We start from the raw sequence: 11917 nt of genomic DNA, 5'->3' as shown, positions 1-11917 counted from the left end.
ATTCAAAATACCTGACTCTTTAACCTGACTGAAACATTTATAGTTTAGTAAAGCTAGTTATCAAGAGTCCCCACCCCCAGTTAAATAATTTACAGGAAAATATATGAACTATTTAAGTGATCGAAAAGAATGGTATTACAAGACAGATACATTATTTTTCACGAAATGCAGGTAAATATGGAAAAATAAAGAGTATTTCTTTCAGGTTTTGTTACAGTGACTATTTTATTAACAGTAGTAATACTACTAGATCTATCTACACGTCTTGAATTTTCATTTTCAATAGAAATGTAAAAAATAAGGGTGCACAAATACATTTCCACAGTGCGCTTTTTTATTATTATTTACAAGATAGCATCTTATAGTGAATAAAAACAAAAATAATGTGCTGGTTGAAATAACTGTTTGGATTTAAAAGGTGCTGTAAAATGAATCCCTAAACTTCTTAATGTTGCCTCAGAACAGACAATAAACAAGGTAAATGACTAATTACTTATAGATCAAAATATAGAATATAGAAATCAAAATATTTCTGGGAACACAAAATGTATTTTCAGTTTGGAGTTCTCCGAGATTTTTTTTCCAGAAAGGACTTTTTTATTATAACAAAATGCCAATGTTCACGTATTTGCATCCACCCAAGAGTTAAACGTTTTAAAATTTACTGGGGTTTACCTATTTAACAATTCTTGAAGACCATTTGAGGTGTAATATATGTACAGTTCTTTTAGAAAATATCTGTCATACTGTGTGCAGGAAACAGTTCGAATGCCAAAAAATCAGCTATTGAAACAGAACTCAAAGAAAGCTATTTCCAAACAAGTATTAGCCTTTCTATCCCCAATAGTTTGCATTGTTTTTAATTTGCTCCACAGAGTTTCTGTCATTACTGATGCCTCTGAAATTCTTATTCAGTACCTTCTTTTCATACATAAAATGCATTTCTTGAACATACAGTAATTGTATATTTTCACTATGATTTACCTGAGCAGTAATTCAACATGCAGTTTGGATTGCAATGGAAGAAAAAATATGTTTACATCGAACTTCTTATTTGAACCAGCTTTCAGATTATAACCATTAATAGTGTTCTAGAATACTAAGGTCACAGAAATACTTACAAGATTTTCAATAAAATGTGTATCTTAATTGAAACTGAGCATTTGAGAGGTGGGCATTTGGGCTCTACAGTTTATCATTTAAACTGTCTGGTCTGGATTTCGGTGGAACAGCCAGTCTTAACCATTTCCTACAATAATATTTTTTAAAATGCTATAATTCCAAAGATACAGATCTCTTGTTATGAAATAAGAGGTTCATTGTCTTTTTTAATTATTATTATTTATTTTAATCTGGACAAAAAATAGTTCTGAAACCTGTGAACTGCTGCTTCTCCATTTTAATCCATTAACTGGTAGTCTTCAATTTGTTGATAACTTTTTTCTCTTTGACCCTCCTGTTTTGGAACCAGATTGTGACCTGTCTCTCTGACAGATTTGTAGTTGCCGATATCCGTCTTCGTTTGTCTTTGGTAATGAATTTATTTGTAGCATATTCCCTTTCGAGTTCTTTTAATTGAACCTTTGTATAAGGCACTCGTTTCTTTCTCCCACGTCTGTACGAGCTCGCATCTGAGGGATGCGAAACGACGTCTGGAACAAAAAAACCATATACGTAGGCATTATAAAATTATTACTGATTAGGACATCTTCAAATTGCACAGAGGTTAAATCTACAGCGAACTTTTACTCTACCATGCTCAACAGGCTTGGCCACTAAGCGACAGTTAATGATATGCGATTTTTTTTCTATAGTAAACAGCACTCAACTGAAAAAGTCTTGATTCTCTCTCTCTCTCTCTCTCACACACACACACACACATGTCCTGAAGGGACTTTAGGAAAAATTATACACTGTTTCAATAATTTATGAAGTGTGCAAGTTGCACTATTTATGGAAAATTCTTGTTAAGCGTGAATGAATAATACCCTTTTTAGCAGACTTTTCCAGCTATTTCCCTTTCTAATGCCATAAGTAATTCAAGCAATCATATCTTGAATTCTGGAGCAAAGTTACTCCTGATCATATTAATACCCACCAGAACTAGTATGAGTGTATGTGCGTGAGGGGATGCGGGAGGAGGTGTGAGGAGGTCAGTTTTAAGGTTAGCTGGAATGTTTCAAAAATATAGCACAACCAGCAAACCAAAAGCAGCAGCAGCAAAAACAACAGCAAGAGCTCAATACTACTACTAACTAGGTCTAAGCGATAGTAAAAACATTGCAGGAGGACACAAGCCATGCAGGTGCATTACCCGGGAGAGTGGATTTCCAGAGGTGGGGTGGCTGGGTTTGATCTTTGGGGCAGTACACTTGCCCATTCCACCCACTGGTGATTGCCCAAGGCTGATAACTCTCCATGGGGAGTAAGGGCTCATGCCTGGGCTCTCCAGGACCTCCAATTGTGGGCACCACAGGCATATCCAAATAACTCGGCACGGGTTGGTAGGGGCCAGCGGCATAGCCCTGGTAGAAAGCCAGTTCCTTAGCCCGGGAAGTGAACTCTTCGCCCGAGACCGAGGTGTCCATATATTTATCCGCAAAAGTGGAGCCGGGCTGCGCGCAGGACTTGATGCCGTTGTGGTGGGTCATGCGGCAGGGGTAGTAGCCGCTGCCAAAGTAGCCGTAGGGCAGGGCGGCCCCGGAGGAGCTCTGCACGGCCGCCGAGCAGGGGCTGCACTGTTTGACAGCTGGCTCAGCCATGCCAGAGGCCGGCGCTTCGCTCGACGTGTAGGCAGCCGTGCTGGGGGCGGCCAGGGATGCGGGATGAGCCATCAGATTCCGGCACTGGTTGGCCGCCGCCGCTGCCGCAAAGTTGCTGCCTGCATGAAAACCTTCCATGTTCTTATTGATCTCCTCCAGGCTGTTGTCGTAGAGGAACATGACGGGCTCGATCCAGCGGGGATGGAGGAGCACGGAGGCTGTCATAGCCCGATCAGCATTGAGACTAGTGGCTCTTTTTTAAAAGCCCCAAAGACTGAAAAAAGAGATACTAAATCTCCGAGACTTGACCAGAGCTGACGCGCCAGTGTCGCGCCAGGCGAGAGCCCATTGGCCCGCCAAGCCCCACGTGATATGCAAAGCAGCTGATAAACATCTGAGGAATAAAATGAAGATAATTAAATAATGTAATAATCGTGCAGGGGCTGGAATTCCAGCAGCGGGCTGCACAGACCCGGGGCTACCCCTTTCCACTCACAAGTGTGCATGATCAGGGGGAATAAAAGGTTTGCAAAGAAGAACAGGTATTTCCCCCCACCCCACCCCCAGGCGTGATTTCCCCTCAGTCCATTCTGTGAAATAATTTCAGCATGATCTCCATGCTATTTGCAATATCTCTGAAATTCAAAGCCCTCTGCATTTCAACTGTTCTTTGCCGATCAGTCCGCTGGTAGGTTTTTGGTTTTCTTTTAAATCTCTCAGTCCCACATCTTAAATTCATCCAGGTGTCGTCTCACCTGACGGTGACATAATATTGGTTTCTAAATCTTTAAAAGAAAAAATGTTAAGGGCCACACTGTCCTTTGGAATAGCATCAGAATAGATAAAATATTTTAAGAAAAGTCTGATGTCACACATTTTCTTCCTGCCCGTTTAAACTCGATTACACTGGGTTTGGCTTTGTTTTTTTATTCATTTCGATTTTCTTTTCTGGAGAAAAAACCATCAGAAGTAGGATTAGGATAAATAGATCAAGAAATACAGATCGGCATCATGGGTTTTGAGAGAGAAAGAGTTAACCAGATCTTGGTATTATTTCGTATTCTAATAATAAAACCTGGGGCCTACCATTCTAATTGAATCTTCTCTGGCTGTAAAATATTACCGAGGATTATAGATTTCGCGTTACTGTCCACAATCCTCTTTTTGTTGGAAAAAAGTTGCTATGCTAAAGCTTATTTTTGTCTTGCCAACATTAAAAGTAAGTAATGCGTAGAAAAGGAATTGCGCTGTCTTTTTAATGCAGAACACTTTATTTTCTAAAAAAAAAATGGTAAGTTTTAATATACACGGCTATTGCTAACACTTTTGTACTGTATTTGCACAAAGCTGCACAGTACATATTAATATATAAACCCTTTTAGTCGAACTGTTGTTCAGTGAGTGAGTGAACTATAAATATACAGTTGAATTAAATATGCAGTAATTTAAAATAATATGTCTCGAATTTACGTATATGGACAAAAATAACAAAGATGTTCATAGACTGAAAACTAAATTTTTAGCTGCATGTTTCGTTGTTGCATGTCTGACAGCGCGATCTATTATTAGCTATTGTGCTAACCATTGACGTTGCTGCATTGTTTTCAAAGCTTTGCTACAAGCATAGCGTTAAGATATGCATTGTTTTGGGTCTGCCTTTTCCTTGAACAATGAAAAGAACTGATTTGCTAGCTAGTTTAACCATCACTTTGGTGATTATCTATTTTCAAAGGCAGACACAGAGAGTGCATGGAATGATATGTAACACATGGGACTGTTGTCGTTTGTCTGGTTATTTAACAATATTGAAGCGATTTCTATCAATTGTAGCCAATAAATAGTTCCCATTTTATTTCCTAAGATCTTTTCCGCATTCCTTTTGATGATCAAATGCAAATATTTATTCCCCAGCATTTTTTCCTTTCATTCAGGCTACAGCTTTGAAACCTGTGGAGTCCCAAAAAATTGCTTAGCTGGCATTATTTGTGCAGATTTGTTTCCCCTGATTTCTTTATCTCATTCTTAAAAACGCATTGCAACGAGGGGGAAAATAAGAAAACACATCTATATGGGCAGTGCTGTTTTACATACGGGTTAGACACGGCTAGAGGCCAAGGTCAAGTTGAAAGTTGTAGTCTAGCCAATGTGAGAACTGTCATTCAAAGCTTGAAGACCCTGTCTGATTTGTTAAAAAGGAGCAGCCATGAGAACACTAATCTCCCTAGCTATCCTCTCACCCCCCTCCCCCCGTTTCTTCTTTAGCTCAGCTTTAAAGCTTTTTCCGCCTATCTGCCTCTGGTTTTCAAGTCTCTTTCTACAGTTATAGAGAAGCCATTTGAAATTGTAGCTTTGAGACGCGATGCAAACTGTACAAGAAGGGTGGGGGCATCCGGTATGCTGTTTTTGTTTACCCACTTGGCTTTGCTCCAAATCCCTGTGCAAAGGGGAGAAAAGAGATTAAACTAAAATGATCACACACACACACACACACACACACACACACACAAATTGTAGGCTGGAAATGGGGGCATGCATATCACGGCTGATAAGCCCAATGATATAATTGCACCCATCTGTTATTTGCAATGACATGGATGAAAGTCATATTTAATAGTACCCTCCCCTTTCCACCTCAAAATCGTCAAAATAGCATCTTAATTGTATATGCTCAATCAAAAAAAATATTCCTGTTTGTTCTGGTTACCTAATTGTTTTGCTAGCACTCAAGTTTAACGGCGTATTGACACTGAGAAAGGAGGAAGATGTCAGCAATTTCCAGCTATATTTTTAAATAATTTGCATTCTCATCTATATGAATAGAATTCCTTTATGTTTTAATGAGTACCTGCAACTAAACAGTAAAACTAACTGTTCAGTCTGAAGGCTGTCAGATATCGAGCAGAACAAATGGTATTCGAAAATAGTGGACTTTGTAATGAACACTGGGTATAATAATACGTTTGAATTTCTTTCCAGGCTTATATATAAACTATTATCTAATCCTAACTGAATACCTTTTGGTGTCCCAAAACAACGTATTTGGATGTATCAACTAATTCCACCAGAAATTATTAAATTATTACTTTAATCAGTTTATTTGATTTGACCATCCTCTACAACACGCATTATTGGAAACGTAATACGATCATTTAAATGCACCTATATATTCAACGGAAGGACTGGTCAGAAGCTTCCACTAACCTGTGTCCCTTTCAAATCAGGCAAGGTCAGAAATATACTAACGAGAGATAAAGTATCAATATTCTTCTGAAATTTGATGGCGAACGTCCACGGTGCTTTATAATTTTGGAAAGAAATAAATCTCCTGAGAAGTTTCCTCTGAAATGAGTATTCATTCTATAGGGGGATAAGGATGAGCACTATATTCACCAACAGAATTTATAATGTGCTGAACTTTTTCAGTCCCATTCAGTTTTTATTGATCAGAAATTGTATTCATCTAGTGAATGGACGCCCTGCCTCATCTCTACAGGCAACAGTATTCTATTTCAGCTGTGCCGGATACTCACTGAAGACCAGTCTTCTCTCGGTTACACCGGGGTAAATCTGGATTAACTCCACCAACTCGCAGATGTAAATTAAAGCGGAATTTGGCCCTTATCACTAGCCAGGGCCACATCCTATATTGCTCACACAGTCAAGACTTTCACTGACGCCAATGGGTTTTGTCTGAGTAAAGACTGCAGGATTTTGGCCTTACACCAAACATTATTAATAAACTGGTTTCAGAGTAGCAGCGGTGTTAGTCTGTATTCGCAAAAAGAAAAGGAGTACTTGTGGCACCTTAGAGACTTAGATGCATCCGATGAAGTGAGCTGTAGCTCACGAAAGCTTATGCTCAAATAAATTGGTTAGTCTCTAAGGTGCCACAAGTACTCCTTTTCTTTTTATTAATAAACTGTACAAATGCTACTAAAATGGCCATATGGTCACTTTTTAAAAAATTCTCACAGCTTCTCTTGAAGTCACACACAGTACTTTCAACTAAATGTCATGTTTTGCAAACAGGGAATTTATAGGCACAGAATTCCTAGAAACCGAATGGAAAAGAGCTTCCTTAGAACAGTTCCTTTGTGTGGTAGCACACACACGTCAACAGTGCAACAGGTACGGCCACTTACAAATACTTTTATTTCTTATTACATAATAAAATCCAGAGAATCGCTCCACCCACAATCTGAAACTATAGGTATTAAAAGGAAATCCAATATTATTTTCCCACCCTTTTAATTGAGCTAATTAATAATCTTAAGGGGAAACGTGTGGGTGTTAACCCAAAAATATCGGTTAGTCACAGTTAGATCCTTCTAAACAAGCTAAAATAACTTTATGGGTGTAGGATGATGTTAATAACTAATAATAGTCTCTGTCTTTAAGAGACCAGAAGTCTTGGAAGACACAAGAGTAAAATGATAGTAGGAGCAGGTCTTTAATCGAATTTGATTTTCATGAGCAAATGAAATTTACCTGCCATAACATTAATTTGGAGGAGGGCTGTCAACGCTGGCTGCTTCCATAATTTCTTCGCATTCAGTATTAAGATAAACATTGCTCAGTTAGTTTTAAAGACACTTTGTATTTCAGGATATTCATGTGTTTCTAATGTAACTAAGCAGCTTTACGAGCAGCATTTGCAGGACATCTTAACTCTCTCCCTCCCACTGCGTGCTGGGGGTTCTGAGATAATTGCAAAATAAGAAGAATTGTAAAAAGAACATGCAAAGGGGGGAATAAAGTTTCCTGAAAAACTGTTAAGGCATTAACAAATACAGGTCCATTTCTCTTCAATATGAAGATGATAAAACTCCCTCGGAATGCATTAAATATTTGTATAGGTCTATCAATCCATTCAGGCTTAAAGCTACCGCCTCAGATAAATAAGATGCCTTCAAAACTAGTATAACTGTTTTCTTTCATCCACAATGTTGGACATTGTTTCATGTCTAATATTTATTAACATAAGTGATCAGAATCACACTCTTTCGCTGATTTCTCTGGAGGAATAGGAGAAAACTGTGCTGGAAATATTATTTAAAGAGAGGCTGGAGCAGGCATCAAGTTTTGTTTGTGTGAATGGCCATGTTCCTTCTTGTCACTTTCTGATTTTTCTGTAATTTTTTCATGCACAGTAGCTCCAGAGAGAGCCGTATTATTTCTTGGTTGTACTGGGTGGATTACCCCAACAGAAGTTTTTTGGTAGTAATGGAGAACATTTTCTTAAACTGTAGTGTAAATACATTGATAAACAGAAATATACGCTTGAAAGCTTTCCGTAAGCAGTAGTTCGGACTTACGGTATGCAATGATAAAGTCCCACCTACAGTTTCAATTAATTTTGCCTTGCCATGTAAACTAAGGCAGATTCCTCCACAACCTGTTCAACCCGTTTCCACAAGGAAAACAATGAACTTCTTCTTCTTCCTCTTTTCTTTTCTTTTTTTTTTTTTTTTTAAAGTAAATCATGATGAAGATGCCAGACTGTGTAGTGTGGAAGTGGAAAGTAGTTTTACCTGGTCAATTACATCTTTCTGCTAAAAAGTTCCACCATGACCAAGTATTAGCAGTAGATAGCAATATGCTAATCAAGTGCTAATCTCTTCTATAATTGTTGTGATAGCCATTGGCGTTCATAATCTAACATTTGGGGTGTACGTCACTTTATATCTTATCTACTAACTGGTCACAATTTTGGCAAACTAAGTAAAACCAGAGTGTACTGAGCTCCAGTTGCTTATACTTTCCACTTCTGCTGGGAGCTTGTATTAATTGCTACCACATGATTACATACTACATTGTTGCTGATTACAATTAAATGTATCCCTCAACCTTTCTCCTAAGTAGTTCTTCCCTAGTTTCAGGCCCCCGTGCCATTTATTTCCATTTTAAAAGAACGAGAAGAAGAGTTTGAATACGAAGACTTTAGGAATACAGGAGAAATATTTATCACAAAAATTTTATCGCTATAACATTCCTTTAATAGCGTGCCATTTACATAACGTCCTATTAGCGCTGATCAGTAACCGGGGTGGACTTTCCTCCTGCCTGCAGGAGAAGCAGTTTCTTTACTTTTTGGCGCTAATTCTGAAACCATATCTTCACCTATGAAAACACTGAGATAATTAGAGGCAAAAGGGTTGTATACAGCATTGGGAGGAGAGAAAAATCACACATGAAATATTGAACATTTTTGCGAGCCAGCTTTTTGAACACATTCTCCTATTGTACTTTTTTATTCCCTCTTCAGAGGTGATTTTAAGGGTCAAAATGTTGAGCTGAGGAATAGACTTTACCTGTCATTTCTGTGCTGCTCAGCTGAACTCCTTTCCTTTCCTTTCTTGAACTCTGGCTAGATTCTAGTGCACATAGATTGTGATAATCTCACGGCATCTTTAAAGCGTATCCTCAAAGAAATATGGATGACTAACACGAACGGAGTGAAAGTTGACTAAATCCTCCCACTAAACTACAGATACAAGCTACCTGATACATTAATCGATCTCTTATGTTGCTATAAATGCGATGAATCCCGTTAAACCTGTAAATTTTACTCAAGGCTCTGCACCTGGCAGGAGAGTCACAGCCCTTCTGTTTTGTGGTTAGAGAAGTATATGATTGAGTAATAATCCCATCATGTAAATCTGCCCTCAAACAATCAGACCTTATATTTAACCTTTGGTATGGTGAATATAGGTGCTGTGTGCAATTAATTTCCCAGTCAGGCTGATGGGCCACAGGGCCCATTGTGCTCTCAAATGCACTCGGTTCAACACTGATTGAAATCAATGCGCTAAAATCTTGAATTTATTATGCTGGCAAAGTTTCTATTGAAATCACAGGTTGCAAGACTTGGCCCAAAGGGAGCCGTGTCTGCAGATCTGAGGGCAGAGCTGGGCCCATTATTCCTGGCAGATATATACAGTTATTCTTTACATTTCTGTGTGATAGTCTATCCCTACGAATACCCTCAGTGGCTTCTATATTTCAGCAATGAGAATTGTGTGTAAATACACCTGCACCGTATTAAGGTGCACTGGATTTTCTGCGCGCCTTTATCTATTACCTATCGCCTGATGAGTCCAAGCTTAACAGGGCTATTTTGTCTTACTCCAGGTGTCAGGAACGGGTTGTCTTGAAGGACTCTTTCCAGCTCTGCGATTTGCTGTTGACTGTATGGATTGCCCTTTCCCCTTTGTCCAGTATGTAGTGTTTCCTGAGCAGCCAGGTCGAATGAAAACCTAACCATGTTTCAATAAAAACTTCAGACATTAGATTGTGTTGGTATTTAGTAAGAACTGGCATCCAATAGCAACAGGCACAGAGCTTTAATATTATTAATTGTATGAGTTTTGTAAGTACACACAGATGCACAAAATAGGCATTGACAATAAGAGCTCCCTTCCCCAACAGAGGATATTTAATATCCAGTTGACAGTAAATGTGTTACTTACAGCCTCACGGTAGTTGTTCTTTACCATAGATCCTTTTCTCCTGATACTTTCATTTTGACTCATTAAACACATTTATTTTTCAACAAGGAGACTTTATTCAAGTCTGGTGTTGAATGAGCAAATTTAAGAAGATCTTCATAAGGAGACACTTCTATAAGGGGAATTTAAATAGTTACACTAACCATACATGTCTAATCTGTGAGCTGCTGGTGTAAGATTACGCTCCACGTGAACTTGATCCTATAAAAATCATGAGAGGAGATGGTTTCAAAAGTGCAGTTACCTTATCTGCACATTTATTGTCATTATCGAAACAAATAGGTTACAGAAAATATGTTCGTATCTTCTTACAGATATTTTGAGTATCCTCGTTTATTGTTAGGCATGCTTCAAATGATTAATTATACATCAACCATTTCCCAGAATAAAGTTAAATTAGACCAAGATATTAACCCATCCATTAGAATTAGTTTTATATTTCACCACCTAGACATCTTTACTAAACTTTATTGTACATGATCAGTATATAACTAATAGAGCAAGAAAAGGCCCTAAATAAGTGTATTATAAGGTATTTTACACTTTAAGTTAATACATTATGTGCCACGCAGCATAGCTGTGTTCACTTTAAATGCAGGCACTCATTTCTTTATGTTCGTAGTATAATAAGATATTAAATAAAGTTCCTAAAGTTGAAATATATATTTACTGTGAACATGATATAAGACAAAACAAGTTCATAGTATTGAATAGCATGCATTTCTGAATGAATACTTTACTCTCTTTTAAATTTTATTTTTTCCATAGCTTACTGTCTTTTACGTCTCCTTTATTAGATGAGACAGTACATATCTGTCTTGGTGGCTATCAAATGAAAAATTCTGCTCTAAATATACAACCGTTTATAGTACTTGCCAGAGATTATTTACTCTGTATTTTGTAGAGGGTGTATGGAAGTAGCTTCTTAGACTACATTTGAAACTCCTAAGGGTCAACAAACACAATAACAGTCGGCACTAAACTAACAAGCAAACTGTAATATAAGGCAACTTCTATTTTGTTTCCTCCTCTTACTGCCTGACTTGTCTGAACTCAAGTTTGTATGCACTTTGTGGGAGGGACTTTGTCTACTTATGTCCTTGCACACTTTGGGACCCATCCACATTGGGGCCTTTTAATGTTAACATCATATAATTAAATAACAATGTATTATATTATATTATGTGTTAATATATTTGCACTATATAGAGTGCTAAACATAAAGGAGCGCGCACACCCACAGTACCCCCGATCCCGCTGCCACTAAATTGAATGCAAAACTCCCATTGACTTCAGTGGGTGAAGGATGAGTCACAAATTTAAATAGCCTTAGGCCGGCAAAAGTAGTTGATTTGGAGCACAAGAATCTCTCTATGCAGCCCAAGAGATGCCAGACCAGAGAGTCTAGCCAAGTGGTGAGAATGGAGTTGCCGATATAAGCCAGAGTAGCCATACTAGGTGACAAATTCAGATTGGCCTATTAGTTTGTGTCCAAAATATAGTATTTGCCACAATAGTGGGACAGACAAAGGAGGTGTTTTTAATGCCAATATTTCATGTAATTCTTCATAATAACCCATACCCCATGCAAAATAATGAAAGTCTATCCAATAAGGTTTCAGAGTAGCAGCGGTGTTAGTCTGTATT

General features: G+C 38.1%; 1 protein-coding gene across 2 annotated transcripts; it reads right to left on the bottom strand.

The window, feature by feature from the left end:
• Positions 1 to 569: 569 nt before the first annotated feature.
• HOXA13 (homeobox A13) lies at positions 570 to 9241 on the bottom strand. Of its 2 annotated transcripts, none has more exons than XM_007053655.4 (2): positions 2315 to 2987; positions 570 to 1652 (listed from the first exon to the last, which is right to left on the bottom strand). In XM_007053655.4, the coding sequence occupies exons 1-2, from the start codon at positions 2985 to 2987 to the stop codon at positions 1408 to 1410; spliced, it is 918 nt and encodes a 305-aa protein (XP_007053717.3). In that variant the 3' UTR covers positions 570 to 1407. The 2 variants fall into 2 exon arrangements, 1 of the variants encoding a protein (XP_007053717.3); XR_006288279.1 differs by lacking the exon at positions 2315 to 2987 and adding an exon at positions 9074 to 9241 and having other exon boundaries at positions 1521 to 1652.
• Between the last annotated feature and the right edge of the window lie 2676 nt (positions 9242 to 11917).

This window comes from Chelonia mydas, chromosome 2 (genome assembly GCF_015237465.2).
Source record: "Chelonia mydas isolate rCheMyd1 chromosome 2, rCheMyd1.pri.v2, whole genome shotgun sequence".
NCBI classification, from domain to species: domain Eukaryota; kingdom Metazoa; phylum Chordata; order Testudines; family Cheloniidae; genus Chelonia; species Chelonia mydas.
The sequence above is the reverse complement of the archived record's forward strand: the minus strand, read 5'-3'. Positions and strand labels throughout refer to the sequence as shown.

Bases quoted from the DNA above. Each gene is read 5' to 3' on its own strand.
- HOXA13 (XM_007053655.4), bottom strand. From the start codon at position 2,987: ATGACAGCCTCCGTGCTCCTCCATCCCCGCTGGATCGAGCCCGTCATG. The intron at 1,653-2,314 runs GTAATGCACCTG...TTTTTGTTCCAG, and splicing joins CTGGAAATCCACTCTCCCGG to ACGTCGTTTCGCATCCCTCA.